The sequence below is a fragment of the Neoarius graeffei genome, chromosome 15 (assembly GCF_027579695.1).
Source record: "Neoarius graeffei isolate fNeoGra1 chromosome 15, fNeoGra1.pri, whole genome shotgun sequence".
NCBI lineage: Eukaryota > Metazoa > Chordata > Actinopteri > Siluriformes > Ariidae > Neoarius > Neoarius graeffei.
This window is the reverse complement of record NC_083583.1, coordinates 16,304,065-16,320,488: the sequence shown is the minus strand read 5'-3', so window position 1 is coordinate 16,320,488 and position 16,424 is coordinate 16,304,065. Positions and strand designations below refer to the sequence as shown.

At 40.8% G+C, this 16,424-nt stretch overlaps 1 protein-coding gene across 2 annotated transcripts; it reads left to right on the top strand.

Annotated features, from left to right (window-relative positions):
• Positions 1-15,759, top strand: rps17 (ribosomal protein S17). 2 transcript variants are annotated; one of them, XM_060940922.1, is made up of 5 exons: positions 1-60; positions 2,615-2,766; positions 7,585-7,690; positions 11,132-11,197; positions 15,641-15,759. In XM_060940922.1, exons 1-5 carry the CDS (start codon positions 58-60, stop codon positions 15,713-15,715), a joined length of 402 nt encoding a protein of 133 aa, XP_060796905.1. In that variant the 5' UTR covers positions 1-57; the 3' UTR covers positions 15,716-15,759. The 2 variants fall into 2 exon arrangements, with proteins under 2 accessions (XP_060796905.1, XP_060796904.1); XM_060940921.1 differs by lacking the exon at positions 1-60 and having other exon boundaries at positions 2,603-2,766.
• Positions 15,760-16,424: the final 665 nt, after the last annotated feature.

The following is a 16,424-nucleotide window of genomic DNA, read 5'->3' as shown; positions in this document are numbered from 1 at the left end:
AAGCTATAAACTTCCGCCCTGCTCGCGCGCAGGTCCTTTCCTGAGAGCTGAGGCAGCATGGTGGGTTGTGTCCGTTCGTGAATTGAACCTTTTGTGAATCCGTTGTCATCTTTGTTATTTCCTTGATTTTCAGTGTCTCAAGCACCAAATATCTGTTTTTGACATGTTTAGGAAAGCTGAGACGCGCGAATGGCCATTTTCTCAAAAGAAAAAGTATAGTTTTTTTTAATATATATATATAAAAGAGAACGCGAGAGCTCAATGGAGCGGAGAGGACTTTCCTAAAAAAAAAAAAAAACACCCTTCAAGTTACAGCTAACGTTTGTGAAGCTAATAAGTGAATGCTGAAAGACAAAAACAGTGTTAATTTGGGCAGGAAGGCTCGTTTTTGTTAGCGGTAATAAACAAAACCAGTCGCACCGAACGACCCGTTGCTAGGATACCGGCGCATGAATTTGACGTATTGTGTGTGGGTTTTTTTTTGCGTCAACACAGCTAGCTTAGCTTAGCGTGAATTTATAGGGTTTATTTTTCTAAAACTTGACTAACGCGCTACAGATGGGTTATAAATTGGTTACCCATGTGTAACTAAACCTTTCTGGGGTCCAACTATGAGTTGGTTGAAGAAAGTCATTTCAGGGAAAGAAAAAAAAATTAGACTCGTTAAATGAATTGAATTGTCACTTAATCATCAGGGGCGTGTCCAGGGCTTCAGACATGGGGTGGCAAAGGGTGGGCAAGAATAATGCTGGGATCAGACTACATGAATTCAGTCCAATTTGACAACATTTACAGCATTGGACTCGAATACAAACTTCATTCCGTTACAGACACTTACCTAGAGCGGTGTATAACATACCCAGGGGAGCAGTTGGGGGTTTGGTACCTTGCTCAAGGGCACTTCAGCCATTCCTGCTGGTCCAGGGAATCGAATCGGTGACCTTTTGGTCCCAAAGCTGCTTCTCTAATCATTATGGCTTCCCCAGGAACAACAAACAGGCCTTTCAGTGTGACACAAACAACAATGGTTTTGATGCCCCATGACACCCAGACTAAAATTCTATGATGTCGGGATGTTTTGTATTTTCTTGCCTAGTTTGAGAAATCCTACATTCTTTGATGATCTCATCTCATTATCTCTAGCCGCTTTATCCTGTTCTACAGGGTCGCAGGCAAGCTGGAGCCTATCCCAGCTGACTACGGGCGAAAGGCAGGGTACACCCTGGACAAGTCGCCAGGTCATCACAGGGCTGACACATAGACACAGACAACCATTCACACTCACATTCACACCTACGGTCAATTTAGAGTCACCAGTTAACCTAACCTGCATGTCTTTGGACTGTGGGGGAAACCGGAGCACCCAGAGGAAACCCACACGGACACGGGGAGAACATGCAGACTCCACACAGAAAGGCCCTCGCCGGCCCCGGGGCTCGAACCCGGACCTTCTTGCTGTGAGGCAACAGCGCTAACCACTACACCACCGTGCCACCCTTCTTTGATGATGTCAAACTTTGTAGTGTTGCCAATCACCCGACCAAAACATGGCAAGAATCTGTGGCACTATGATTGTCTAAGGTGACAATCACGAAAGACAAAAAAAATCATGTCGTCTGCTCCTGGCATTAAGGGTAGAACCAATGATGAATTAATTTCAGCTGGGATAGGCTCCAGCTTGCCTGCGACCCTGTAGAACAGGATAAAGCGGCTACAGATAATGAGATGAGAACTATGTATGAATCATATTCAGAACAAATTACACGAGATGGACCTTGTTAAGGTTAAGTTAAAGTCCTTTCCGCGCTGTGTGGCGCATCGGGTGGCGCCGATCTCCGTTTCCACAGCCCTCGGCCTTTCGCCTATTACATAGCTCAGGTTACAGTGGGGGGCTAGTCAACTCCCCACTCGCATCTGTATTGCAGCGTGCCTTGCCAGATGGTAGTCGGTACCATTTTTATGATGGTCTGTGGTATGACCCAACCGTGAATAGAACTCACGATCTCCCGATCGAGAGGCGGACATGCTAGCCACTAGCCAGTGCCGCCTTGTTAAGGTTTTTCAGGGTTAATTTTACAAACCACTGCTCAGGGATGCATATTGACATTACGACTCGGTAGCTAACGTAACCCTTATTTCTCTTTGGGTGATGAGAAGCCAGAAAAAAATCCATAAACATTAACCAGGTAGCTTGACGATGGCTAGGAATATGTTCTTACTTATAGTAACACCATTTCTGGTGGGCCATACAAACTGATCGATTTATAAATACTTTGAATCCAAGGTCCTGCTCTCAGGTTACGGTGTGTGGAGTTTTGCACGTTCTTGTGTCCACACAGGTTTCCTTTGGGTTCTTTGGTTTCCTTCCACCTCTCTAAAACCTGGCTGTGGGATGCTAAACTGACCCTCAGTGTAAATGAGCATGCATGATGCTCAGTGATGGACAAATCCTGTCAGATTTGTGCTTGCAATGGACTCCGATCCACCACAATCATGAATTTTATGTCATTACTTCACAGATATCGCTTACCTTGACCTTTCTTCCACTTCCCTGCCTACGTCATGACATTACCAGTAACTCTGGGGATTTTTTTTTTTAAAAATGTGTATTCAGGGTCGTGTAAGGACAAAGACAGTGAAGAAGGCTTCTCGACTCATCATTGAGAAGTACTACACCCGACTAGGCAACGACTTCCACCTCAACAAGAGGGTGTGTGATGAGATCGCCATCATCCCCAGCAAGCCTCTGCGCAACAAAATAGCAGGGTGAGTTCAGAACCCATGTCTGGAGAAAGGAGAACTTTATAGGTACTGTTATCACTCTGAGATATTTATGGCGCTTGAGTCAAACCCTGTTTACACAGGAAAGGGATTAGTTGTTAAAGTGCTTGTATGATTAGAACAAAGGCTAATTGAATCTCTTAAAGGAGAACTGAAGGGAATTTTTTTTATTTTCAAAATTCTATTTATCTAATTTTATTAAATATCGGAATGCATTTTTGATCGCTATTGTGTCACTGCTCTGTAATATATCAGTCCGTATGTCAAAGCGACGGCCGTAAACGAGATTCGTTGAGACCTGTGCGAGACTTCGTAAGACGGAAGTAAAACGTACAGCGGAAATCAAAGCGACCAACATCTGCCAACGTCGTCAAAAGATGCGCGCGCCCTCTTTCGAATGCTGACGTAATCAAGCCGGAAGTTTTCCCTGCGTCCAAAATCGCTCCCTGCTCACTATATAGGGCACTGTATAGCGGGGACGCCATTTTGTAGTGCTGTCCGAAACCTTAGTGAGGATTATGTGGGAAATGCGCTCAGTATAATATGGATTTATCACAAAAATACACGCATGTATTTATTATTTTGAAAACCCACCAGCCGCCTGATCTGGCACGTTTTAATTGTGCGACAGTAATGACGTAAATACCAGCGCGACGGACTCGTCCTTATCCTGTCATTTTTCCAGCTCTTCTCTACTCCACGTTGGTTCGGAGTTGTATGGAATAATCTCCATCACTGATGAAGCTGGCAAATCTCGAAATTTATTTAAATTGGAATGATATGGCGATCTGGCCACTGTGTAAACAGTTTTCAAAATGGCGGCGCCGACACTTCACGTTTGAAGTCTCGCACAAGTCTCGTGAAGATCGCGCGGATAAGCGACGCCCGCCGTGGACCAAACGAACTACATTCAACATGGCTAAAAACCGAAAAGGCCGATAAGTGTAATATAATATGCCAATACGAGTCACGATATAAGGTTAATAAAACCGAAAACGTAATTGACTAACACGTTAATTAAGAAATAAAGCAAGTTTAAAAATGACTTCAGTTCTTCTTTAAAGGAAATATTCCACTTGCTCAAAATGGCGTCAGTCAGCCAGGTTGGTGTCTAACGTTAGTTTTGTACAGGAGTTAATATACAGTAGCTAACGTGGAATGGTAGTCGATCTCGCCCAATTCTTTTCCGTAAGCATTTGTGTCAGGGTTTTTTTTTTTTTCTTTAAATGATGTCATACAGACGTTCTGATGTGGTGTAATGGTGATGATACACGGGGCAACTTTTTGGGCAATGTTGCCGAGCAATGTTGCTGGCAACGGGCAACTAGGTGAGACACAGGGCAACTTTTCAGGGCAACTAACAATGGGTAACAACAGTTAGCAACGGCAGTTTACAGTTAGCTAAAAAAAAAAATCGATGTCTTAATTTTTGCTGTGACCATTTAATCAAGCTGTCTGTTGTTTTTTAGAGCTTTGGTGAGGTAAATTCCTCCATATAGAATATTAAAATAACAACTTACCGGCGTAAAAACAGATGAGGAGCCTCTCCATCTCTTCACTCCACTGACACTGAGCGGCCGCCATATTTGTTTGAAATTTCTGATCCGAACCTCACCGGAGGTCACATGACTCGATACTCGCGTTCTGATTGGCTTATCTCAAAAAGTTGCCAGAGATTATCAAAACCATTCAGAAAGAAACAATGTTGCCCAATCTCAATAGAAAAGAGTCAAAACGCAATTACCCAGCAACATTGCTCGGCAACATTGCCCAAAAAGTTGCCCCGTGTATCATCACCATAAGATGCAGTGTGACTTACTGTCGTCAATAAACATGAATCAGTTACCATGCAGTGTTATGAGGCAGCCATTTTGGATAACCAATGTCACGTCTTCCTTTCCCCCTCTTAATTGACGGGAACTCTCAAGGCACTTATATAACAAAAGTGGTGATATTAAGTTGGAGGGTATGTATATATTATACATGGCACGGTGGTGTAGTGGTTAGGGCTGTCGCGTCACAGCAAAAATGTCCTGGGTTCCGAGCCCAGCGGCCCACGAGAGCCTTTCTGTGCGGAGTTTGCATGTTCTCCCCGTGTCCGCGTGGGTTTCCTCCGGGTGCTCCGGTTTCCCCCACAGTCCAAAGACATGCAGGTTAGGTTAACTGGTGACTCTAAATTGACCGTAGGTGTGAATGTGAGTGTGAATGGTTGTCTGTGTCTATGTGTCAGCCCTGTGATGACCTGGTGACTTGTCCAGGGTGTACCCCGCCTTTCGCCCGTAGTCAGCTGGGATAGGCTCCAGCTTGCCCACGACTCTGCACAGGATAAGCGGCTAGAGATAATGGATGGATGGAGATTATATATAAGTTCTGAAGTTTATCTTTGAATGCTGAACATATTCATGAGTGAGCGAAGTGAATGAGTGAAAATATTTTTCAAAACAAGAAAATAAACTTCATATCTTCGCACTACCACATAATGCTCTTTATATTACAGTCTTGTGAAAAAGAAAGTACACCCTCTTCCAGTTTTACCAATCAAGACATGACATAAAAAAATCATCTGATCCTTACCACGTCCTAAAATTATGCAAATCTAACCTCAGGTGTAAAGCAACACGCAACAGATTCCACCATGTCATGATTTATTTAACAAAAATGAAGTGAAATTGCGGAATCCATGTGTGCAAAAGGAAGTACACCCCATGTAGCTTGTAGAACCACTTGCAATAACTTGAAGCAGTCATTTTCTGTATGATTTTATCAGTCTCTCATATCGTTGTGGAGGAATTCTGGCCCACTCTTCTTTCCAACATTGCTTCAGTTCATTCATGTTTGAGGGCATTTGTTTATGCACAGCTCTCTTAAGGACCCGCCAGAGCATTTCAATTGGGTTGAGGTCTGGACTTTGACTTGGCCATTCCAACACCTTGATTCTTTTCTTTTTCAGCCATTCTGCTGTAGATTTGCTGGTGCGCTTGGGATCATTGTCCTGTTGCATGACCCAATTGCAGCCAAGCTTTAGCTGTTGGACAGACGGCCTAACATTTGCCTCTAGAATACTTTGGTATGCAGAGGAGTTCATGGTTGACTCAATGACTGCAAGGTGCAAAACAAGCCCAAATCCTCACCCCTCCACCACCGTGCTTGATGGTTGGTATGAGGTGTTTGTGCTGATATGCTGTGTTTGGTTTTCACCAAACATGGTGTTGTGCATTATGGCCAAACATTTCCACTTTGGTCTCATCTGTCTAAAGGACATTGTTCCAGAAGGTTTGTGGCTTGTTCAGATGCATCTTTGCAAATCTAAGCCGTGCTGCCATGTTCTTTTTAGATAGAAGAGGCTTTCTTCTGGTAACCCTTCCAAACAAGCCATACTTGCGCAGTCTTTTTCTAATTGTACTGTCATGAACTTTAACATTTAACATGCTAACTGTGGCCTGTAGAATCCTAGATATACTTCTTGGGGTTTTTTGCAGTTTCTCTGAGCGTTGCACGGTCTGACCTTGGAGTAAATTTGCTGGAACGTCCACTCCTGGGAAGATTGGCAGCTGTCTTGAATGTTTTCCGCTTCTGAATTATCTTTCTCACAGTAGAATGATGGATTTCAAATAGTTTGGAAATGGCCTTATAACCCTTCCCAGACTGATGTGCAGCAACAATTGCTTCTCTAAGATCATTGCTGATGTCTTTCCTCCTTGGCATTATGTTAACATACATCCGAGTGCTCCAGACCAGCAAACTGCCAAAACTTCTGCTTTTTAAGAGGTGGCCACACTTGCTGATGCTCAATGAATCAAATTCATTTGATCAGCAACACCTGGCTGCTAAATGCCTTCATAATTTCTATGGAAGCAGTAAGGGTGTACTTAATTTTTCACACACTGCTACTGCATTTTTGGCTTACTTTGTGTTAAATAAATAATGACAGGGTGAATATGTCATGTGTTATTGATCATCTGAGGTTGTATTTGCCTAATTTTAAAACCTGGTAAGGACCAGATGATTTTTATTATGTTCTGACACTTAAAACCTAGACTTGAAAGAGGGTGTACTTTCTTTTTCACATGACTGTATATGGACACATCCCCCCCCAAAAAACCGCAAGTTAATCAAGAGAATTTTAACTTTGAACCGGTCCGCCATTTTGATGATAACGTGTCCAGTCAGTGGGAAAACGCTGGGAGTGATGTCATCAGAGTGAACTATCAGGAATTATTATCCATACAGGACACGTTTTCGATGGAATAAAAACCTGTGTTCTATTCCCTTCTAGTGGGTTTCATTAATTTGGTCCGATAGCATGCAATATTGTTAGCATATCGCTTATCCTACGTGTATTACGTCACTTTACCCAATGGAGAATGAGCGTTGAATATGATATTGCACGGTTGTCAAGATGTCGCACGTCGGAGCTGATGCGAATATCCAGTGAGAGAGTTTTCTGCAGTGCATGTGCAGAAGCATTTCTTTGTTCGTGGGAAAAGAAAAAGACGCGATGAACGCCCGAAAGACTACCAAAACTTCATTAGATATTCTTCAAACATATTTACAAGAGAAAAACATACCAATGGACATAGAAAAACTGGAAGAGTGAGTGTATGTATAATAATACTAATAATATTGGCTGGCTTTTTTTTCATGGTATATCAAATGTATTCCATTCAGCTAGCATGATGGTGAACAAGTCTTAGACGAGTCAACGCCAGCCTCTGCTTATAGGCACTGCCCAAATATCTATATTTATGGTAAGGAGAAAATGACAAATTTTCATTTCAGTTATCTTTATTTGTACACGTACAGATATGTGACACATTTGATGAAGAGGATCCAGAGGGGTCCGGTTCGAGGCATCTCGCTCAAACTCCAGGAAGAAGAGAGAGAGAGGAGAGATAACTACGTCCCTGAGGTCAGTGGATTACGGCCGGATTAGTGAGACACCTTCTGCGAGATTGCTTTCACTTACACTACCGTTCAAAAGTTTGGGGTCACCCAGACAATTTTGTGTTTTCCATGAAAAGTCACACTTTTATTTACCACCATAAGTTGTAAAATGAATAGAAAATATAGTCAAGACATTTTTCTGGCCGTTTTGAGCATTTAATCGACCCCACAAATGTGATGCTCCAGAAACTCAATCTGCTCAAAGGAAGGTCAGTTTTATAGCTTCTCTAAAGAGCTCAACTGTTTTCAGCTGTGCTAACATGATTGTACAAGGGTTTTCTAATCATCCATTAGCCTTCTGAGGCAATGAGCAAACACATTGTACCATTAGAACACTGGAGTGAGAGTTGCTGGAAATGGGCCTCTATACACCTATGGAGATATTGCACCAAAAACCAGACATTTGCAGCTAGAATAGTCATTTACCACATTAGCAATGTATAGAGTGGATTTCTGATTAGTTTAAAGTGATCTTCATTGAAAAGAACAGTGCTTTTCTTTCAAAAATAAGGACATTTCAAAGTGACCCCAAACTTTTGAACAGTAGTGTACGCACCATTGAGTCGCATCTCAGTCGAACCCTGGTGTGTTTTCTCCCCCGGTGAGGTTCATTTAGGCCACTGAACACAAAGTAAAGCAACCTGCATCGACTGAGATGTTCAGGAGCATCAACCTTGCGTTAGCATTTCCTAATAGATGATCTGGAAAAACTTGTACATGCCTTCATCTCTATTAGGGTTGATTACTGCAATGGCCTTTTCACAGGCCTGCCAAAAAAGACCATCAAACCACTTCAGGTGATTCAAAATGCAGCGGCTAGGGTTCTCACACGAACAAAAAGAACAGAGCACATTACTCCAATTCTAAGGTCCCTTCACTGGCTTCCAGTAAGCTACAGAATTTACTTTAAAGCATTGCTGCTGGTGTACAAACCTCTAAATGGTACAGGGCCCAATTACCTCTCTATGTTGCAGCGGCCTAACCCAATCAGATCTACCAGATCGCAGCAGCAAAATTTACTGGTAAAACCTGTTAAAGTGTGGTGAAGCAGCTTTTAGCTACTATGCAGTACAGCTATGGAACCAACTGCCAGAGGACATCAAAAATGCTCCTGCTGTTGGCAGCTTCAAATCTAGACTAAAGACCAAGCTGTTCTCAGATGCTTTCTGCTAACTGATTAATATCGTCATCTTTACATGTTTTAAACTTTACTTAACTTTTACAGTCTCTGCATGTTTTAAACTTTACTTAACTTTTATTCTATTTTATTCTGCTGTTTTTTTTTTACTGAACTTTTACTTCATTTTATTATTTTATTTCTACTATTGTTTAATTGTTATTTTTTTCTCTCTTCTTCCCCATTTATTTTATGCAATTTTATTTTCTGTTGTTTACTGTGTTGCTTTTACCTCTGTAAAGCACATTGAACTGCCACTGTGTATGAAATGCGCTATATAAATAAACTTGCCTTGCCTAATATCCCCCGTGCTAGCTGTTAAAAGTACTTTACCCACTGCTCAGATATAACACAGGACTCTTCCAAGGAACTGTATACAGCAACACGACACATGTCCACAGCGATGTTTTTTTACTCTTCTGAAATTTGTGCAGTCAGTCAGGTGAAGTGAAATACAAACCAAAAATATTTTAAATTAATTCTTATTTGATACTGCTATCACTATTCAGTTTGCTGTGTTATCAGTCTGACTTCATGGTGCCAGGCTCTTAACGTGATATTTAACAGTTATTCTACGAAATCGAGTCGTACATGAGCTGATAGCCGACGAGGCGCGTAGCACCGAGTTATCTATAAGCCATGTATGACGAGATTGAGTGGAATAACTGTTAATTCTATCCACATTCAATGGATTTTGAGAAACGGAGCATTTTTATTTTTAGCAAATTCAGTAAATAAAAACTTTATACAAAACGTCCGACAAAATAAATTTCCGCTTCGGCGGACTTCTTAAAAACCTATCGATGGCTGCACGAATTGACTTCAGTGTTGCGTTTTTGTAGAAAGTGCCGTCTTGCCGAGGTATAGAACAGCTTTAGACGTTTATTTAACTTTTCCTTGGACATTTAAGTTCTGTAATTTTCAAACAACTTTGAGCTTTTGAACCAGTCTAAAAAATAATAATAATAATAAAATTTTAAACCTAGACGGCTTTTTAATTTCATAAAATCGGTGAAATCTAGTTCCATCTGAAATTTGGTCATTGTGATATATGTTTATTTCTGTAATATCTCACAAAATCTCCGGCCATTCTGTGGCTGGGAAGTTATTTAATTTGAGCGGATTCCCGAGCAAATAATGTGCATGAAATCGCTAGCTTTGTGCGGTCAAGCAGACAGAGGAAGTCCGTGTGTGTTCGTATGCGCAGGTTTACCTTTGAGCGTGCACTGACCGTTCCATCATTCTGTCGCTAAACGAACAGCTGATCACACCGAGGTGCTCGCTGACCGCCGATATTTATTAGTTTGGTCCTGCGTTTCCTTTCCTTCTCGCTTTCCGTTACTGTAGTCGGTCTTTCACATTTCATTCGCACACTCACGTCCTCCATTTTTCTCTCCTGTTTCAAATTTGTATCCCATAATGCTTTGCGCGAACGGGGAAAGCCCACCACGTCATGCATGATGTAGCATTTTGAATTGAGTCATGGTGAAGCAGGAAAAAATAGCGGAGAATTTATGGCCATGTGGCTCTAAATTCATTAATTGTTCTATTTAAAAAAACCTAATAAAATTGGAAGTCTGTGATTCGAATTCAGTAGCTTTCGGTCCACTAAACAAAAATACACTTGAAAAATCTGAAAGCAGTATAGCTTTAATGCTTAAAGATGAAGAATGTAAACAAACCGGTGAAATGACAGGAGCAATTTGTGGAAAAATGTGATAATTCTTAAAAAAAAGATACATTCTTACCATCAAATACTTTCATTCTATATTTTGTTGCTTTAGCAACACGCTCCACCATTTTGTTTTTCTCTACTCATGTTATATGAGCTGATATCCTAGTAGTAGAGTAGCTATTAAGAGCATGCGATTGCTCATATCCAGTGAACGTGGATAGAATAATTCTCAGTATTCTTCTTATATTGTCAGAGCGTTGAGAGTTTATGTAATGCACTTTAAGAATAAAGTCCTACCCATCATCCATGTGGATAAATGGGTGTGACAGCGTTTCATTTTAAGAGAACTCAAAACTGGGCTGAGTTTATTTCTTTAGACTTTTGGTTTCTTTTCCAGAATTGATTTATTTTCATTGTGATTTTTTTTTTTAATGGGTTATGATTACCAGCAGTTGTGCTGCAGTTACTGTTTAGTTCCTCCATGTTAATTATTAACGGATTGTTGTAGAAGGTCAAACCACATCGATGAAACAACGTCCTGCTGGCTGTTTCAGGTCTCGGCTCTGGATCAGGAGGTCATTGAGGTCGATCCTGACACCAGAGACATGCTGAAGATGCTGGTAAGTCATTCTAGAGGTCACCGCATGTTCCAGTGATTCTCTATAAAGCAGGAAAGCTGAACACGAGAGACAGACACTGTCCAAGTCATATACAGAGCAAGCAGTTTAGTGGTTTGGTTACATTTAGATCAGAACGTCAGGGACGTAGGAGCTCATCTGACCTGCCGTCAAAACATCAAACAGAACTGAAACGTGACGACCTCCACGACTAATTGTTGTTCCCCAAGAGAAGAAGATCGACCCAAAACATCAATCAGAACTGAATTCGCATGATAAATGAGAGCGGATACAATTCTAGTCAGGAGAAAATGTGTTAAGGCGACCGAATTACTAATTTGTGAGCAAAAAATGGAGAATACAGTGACCAAGTGTTGTACAGAAGGACTCGTTCTTTCAAATAAAACAATCAGAACTGAAAGCCATTGCGAACTGACGGGGGGAGGAGACACGATTTCACTGAAAATAAACAAATTGTTTACAACAATAAAATCAACAAACAAATGACCACGTTTTGTTCTCTGAGGGAAGATCGACCCAAAACATCAATCAGAACTGAAATCGGGTGAGAACTGCGAGAGGAGATACAATTCTAACGAGAAGTCCCAAAACTCGTTAAGGCGACCTAATTAGCAAAAATCTGACGATTCAGTGACCAGGTTTTGTACAAAAGGACTCGTTCTTTCAAACAAAGCCATCAGTGGTGGGTTTCCCAAAAGCCTCTTAACGCTAAGAGCCTCTTAACTAGGAGAGAGAGAGTGAGTGAGTGAGTGTTTATTGTACTGCTCGCTCTACCATTTAACGATGATCTTTGTGCTACGATGCTTTTGGGAAACTCGGCACAGAACTGAAATCCGTGGAGAACTGACGGAGGAGACACGATTTAACCGAAAATAAACAAAGTTGTAAACAAACGACCAAGTTTTGTTCCCTGAGGGAAGATCGACCCAAAACGTCAGTCAGAACTGAAATCGGGTGAGAACTGCGAGAGGAGATACAATTCTAACGAGAAGTCCCAAAACTCGTTAAGGCGACCTAATTAGCAAAAATTTGACAATTCAATGACCAAGTTTTGTACAGAAGGTCTAATTCTTTTAAACTAAACAATCAGAATCGAAATCCATTGAGAACTGATGGAGGAGAAAGCTGTAAACTGTTTACAACAGGAAAAGCAACAACAAAAAAAAAAGTTTTGTTATCCGAAGGAAGATCGAGCCGAACCATCGATCAGAACTGAAATCGGGTGAGAAATCAGAGGAGATACAGTTCTAGTGCGAGGCCTGGAAAATTCATGAATTTGGCTTAATTAGTAACTCGTTAGCAAACAGTTTGACAAAACAACAACCAAGTTTTGTGCGGAGTGATGAGTTCTTTCAAGCAAAACAATCGGAACGGAAATCCGTGGAGAACTGACGGAGGAGATACGATTTAACTGAATTGTGGACGACGGACGCCGCGCCATGGCGACAGCTCATCGGCCTTATGGACACATGAGCTAATAATGTAAACAATTTATATAAGGGTCCGTCTCAGAAACTGGTCTCTCATTTGGGACATTATGGTCAAAAAATAAATTTTCTAATTTTACTATTTTTTTTTGCATTTACCGAACACTCAATGTTTCTTTTGTAATGTTTAATAAGAATAAAGATAGCGTCTTGCTTTATCTGGCCTCCACTGTGGAAAACTTTTTTGATTACAATTCAAATGCTTTTGTAAAATTGATTTCCATATAAAATAACTACAGCATGAAGAATTAAAGCCCCTCCTTCACAGAGGAGTGAAAATATTGAATAAATTTCTTCTCTTTGATTGCTTGGGTTAAAAATGCCAAGTTATGATGACTGAATTGATTATTCACTTAAATATGAATAATATGATACATTGTGGGTATTTGATATGGCGAAATAGGGCACAATGGAAAAATCAAGAACACACCGGAAAGATGAGAATAACGGCGGTGGTAAAAGAACAGCGACTGTACCGGCTGAAGGTCGCGCGGGTCTCTGCTGCGGCGCGCAAGCAACGGGACATCGCTACCGCACCGGACGGAGCACGAGGCAAAATGTCTGGCCGTAGATTCTATCAAAAGTTCGATCTAAATTGACCATGGTTGCAAATATTGGCCAAAAATACACACAAACTACGAAATATGAAAGTAAGATGAAAAAGAAACATTCTGTTGCCTTATACTGCAAGACTAAAACAAAATAAAACCGTCAAAACTCACCTTTTCAGCGATAACGTCCGAACAGATCACCCGCGTAACAGAAAGACCGCAAATGGCAGCACGATCAACTTCTAACTGTTGGAGTGGAAAATTCCATTCTACACATGCAAATTGTTAATGCGTGTCCTTCCCCGCACACAAATAACACGCTACGGTAAAAAATAGACCACGACTCATTTTATAGCTCAGAAATTCATACAAGACCAGCTACCATCGTAACATATTCTGTAAGAAACGTATTCTATACCTAACTTTCAGCTTTCGTTTTAAAAAACAAAGTCGCAGATTTATAACTAAATGTTTATATGGTGTAGTGATTTTAAGTTCCTACTTTTGGTGAGGTCGTGACCTCGACCCTGAGGCTTTCCGTTTAGATCAAATCACACGATCGTATTGGTTTTGGGTTTGCGGAAAATGGAGTTACGACGGTGATCAAATATTTTGCATGATGTTTTATTACGGTTATGATTATTCTGTGAGCGCACCGATCCTTAGGTGTATAAAGTTACAACTTAAAATACAATCAGTGATAACTGTAGACTTTTCAGTGGGCTACAACCTTTTTAATGGAATGCGATGTAGTCAACCGTTTATCATGTCCCAGATCAAGCCGCCATTTTTCTACAAATTTGCAGAATTTTTGCCAAATTCTGAATAGAGTATTCACATCAAAGATTTAGTTTTATCTGTATTATTTCTTTCATCATTTTATTTCAAATTAAAACCAACATCACCATTCAAAAGCGTAGAGTTTATTGACTGTGAGTATATTTAGTGGGGGACCCCCACAGTACCCAGTTTCTGAGACAGACCCATATAGACATTTTTTTTTTTCCTCTCAAATTTGAGTTATGACCCGTGGACTGGTAAGACAGGACAGGAGTGCTGTTTTGACTTCACTAAGAAGTTCCAGTGTTATTCTGGATATGTGACTGTGTAAAGACCTTGTTGTTGTTTTTTAAACAAACACAACTTAATTACCATATATGGACATTTTAATGTTAAATATGTAGCATCTTAAGTCTGCAGGCGTTTTGTATAGTTCAGTATTGTTTGTTTTTTTCTGTATTTTATTATGCCAGGAAAGAAAACACTGATGTGACACACCCAGCTTCATACATGTCAACCTTTGGTCAATCAAACCTGTATAACCAACCTCCAAAATCCGTATTTCCCTTATAAAATCCGTATAAGATGCAAATTAAAATAATTTACCTAAAATTTGAATGATAATTAACAATGATATATCCCAGTTACTTTTTATTCAATATTAATAACAATAAACCTTCAGAATGAATACAAAGCTCCAATGTTCGACAAAAACACAGTGTTATCAGCGTAGTTACGAAGGAAATACTTCGTTGTTTGGAGTCAGGTTTCACCGAGCGGCTATTATGCGCGAGACTTCATATTAGCCACAAAGTCAGGAAAATCTGTTCGTAAAATTACGTTATAATGACCGAATACAATGAAAAGTATTTTTCCAGTCTCACCTGTGAAAGGTAATCCCATGTGATCTCGTTTGGACGGTAAACCTGTTGGTACAGTTAAACGTAGCACATGAATGAGGCATCTTTATTCTCGGCTACTGTCTAGACGCTATACCAGAGACGGTGAAGAATCTCCACTTTGCCACATCCAATATGGCGGCAAGGATGACGTATGATTCTACGCAGAAGGCGGCGTCTATGTTTATATGTCTATGACTTCCCGGTTGGCGGGATTCTCGCAATGCGGTGTGCGCATGATCAAAAGTGGAACGAAGTCTCGCTACCACAAGATAACGCGCGATTTCATAAGACTCTTTACTGGCTATCTGTGGTGTACAGTACGTTTGTAAATGTTATGCGCTCTTTTATCATCGTGGGAATTGATTATAGCTCTAAATAAATATTGAAGTTTTTTTAAAGAATCCGTATAACTTTATTTATACGCCCGTATACTACGTTTATTGAATCAAATCCGTATAGGTTGACATGTATGCAGCTTGTTACGTCATCATCATTAAAATCTTATTTAAAAATGGAAATAAATCACATTATTACTTGTGCAAGCTGAATATACTGTATACACATCAGAAAGGAAACAGCCTTTGGATTTTACACTTGCTTGAGATTCCTTGAGTGCCGAGAGAGGGGAAAAAAAAGGTTTGGTCCTTTAAGTGTTAAGATCTGTGGAAACAGGGACAGGATATCGACTCATGTTTTATTTTACAGGACTTCGGTGGCCTCTCGACGCTCCAGGTTACTCAGCCAGCCGTCGGAATGAACTTCAGAACTCCAAGAGTCTAATTGCTTCCAGTTAATGAAGAAATAAAGACAAATTAATTCTCAAATGCATGCAGTGATTGATTTTTTTTTAAATAGATCACCCTGGGTCTGGATTAAAACGGTCCGGTTCTGCTCCTCTCATGATTGAGCACGGAGCCGAAGCTGGACAGCCTCTCTATCTCCTCTAATTGTGAAGTAATTTATTTCCTTGGGCGGTGCTCGTTCACGTTGTTAAGCACTTTTAAATGCATTTAGAGCGAGCAGCACAGGAGATCTGCCTCACATGCACGAGCAATTTAGAGTCGAGTAGGGTCGGAAAGCCCGAGCTGAGGACTGAACCCGTCAGGCAGGAGATTTATTACAACACGATCAACCTCCAGAAGGAAACGTGGACTGTCTGAAACATGCGAAAGCAAGTTTAAAGACGCATCAGATAAAGACAAAGGTCCTGAAAATAGTTACCTACCTGAAAAGATGAGAAGCAAAAGTAGCCAGTTCACTCAATTATTCAAATTACACACCGTATAAGATCTATGATTCTCTCCACGTTCACTGGATATGAGCAATCGCATGCTCTGATTGGCTACTACTAGGCTATCAGCTCATATAGACCCCTTGCACTGATGTCACATTTATGTTAGCAACGTCGCTACCCTATGGACCCTTTTCACGTGACGTCACGGCAAACGCGGCCGCCATTTTGGACATGTACTACCAGTAGTTTACCACA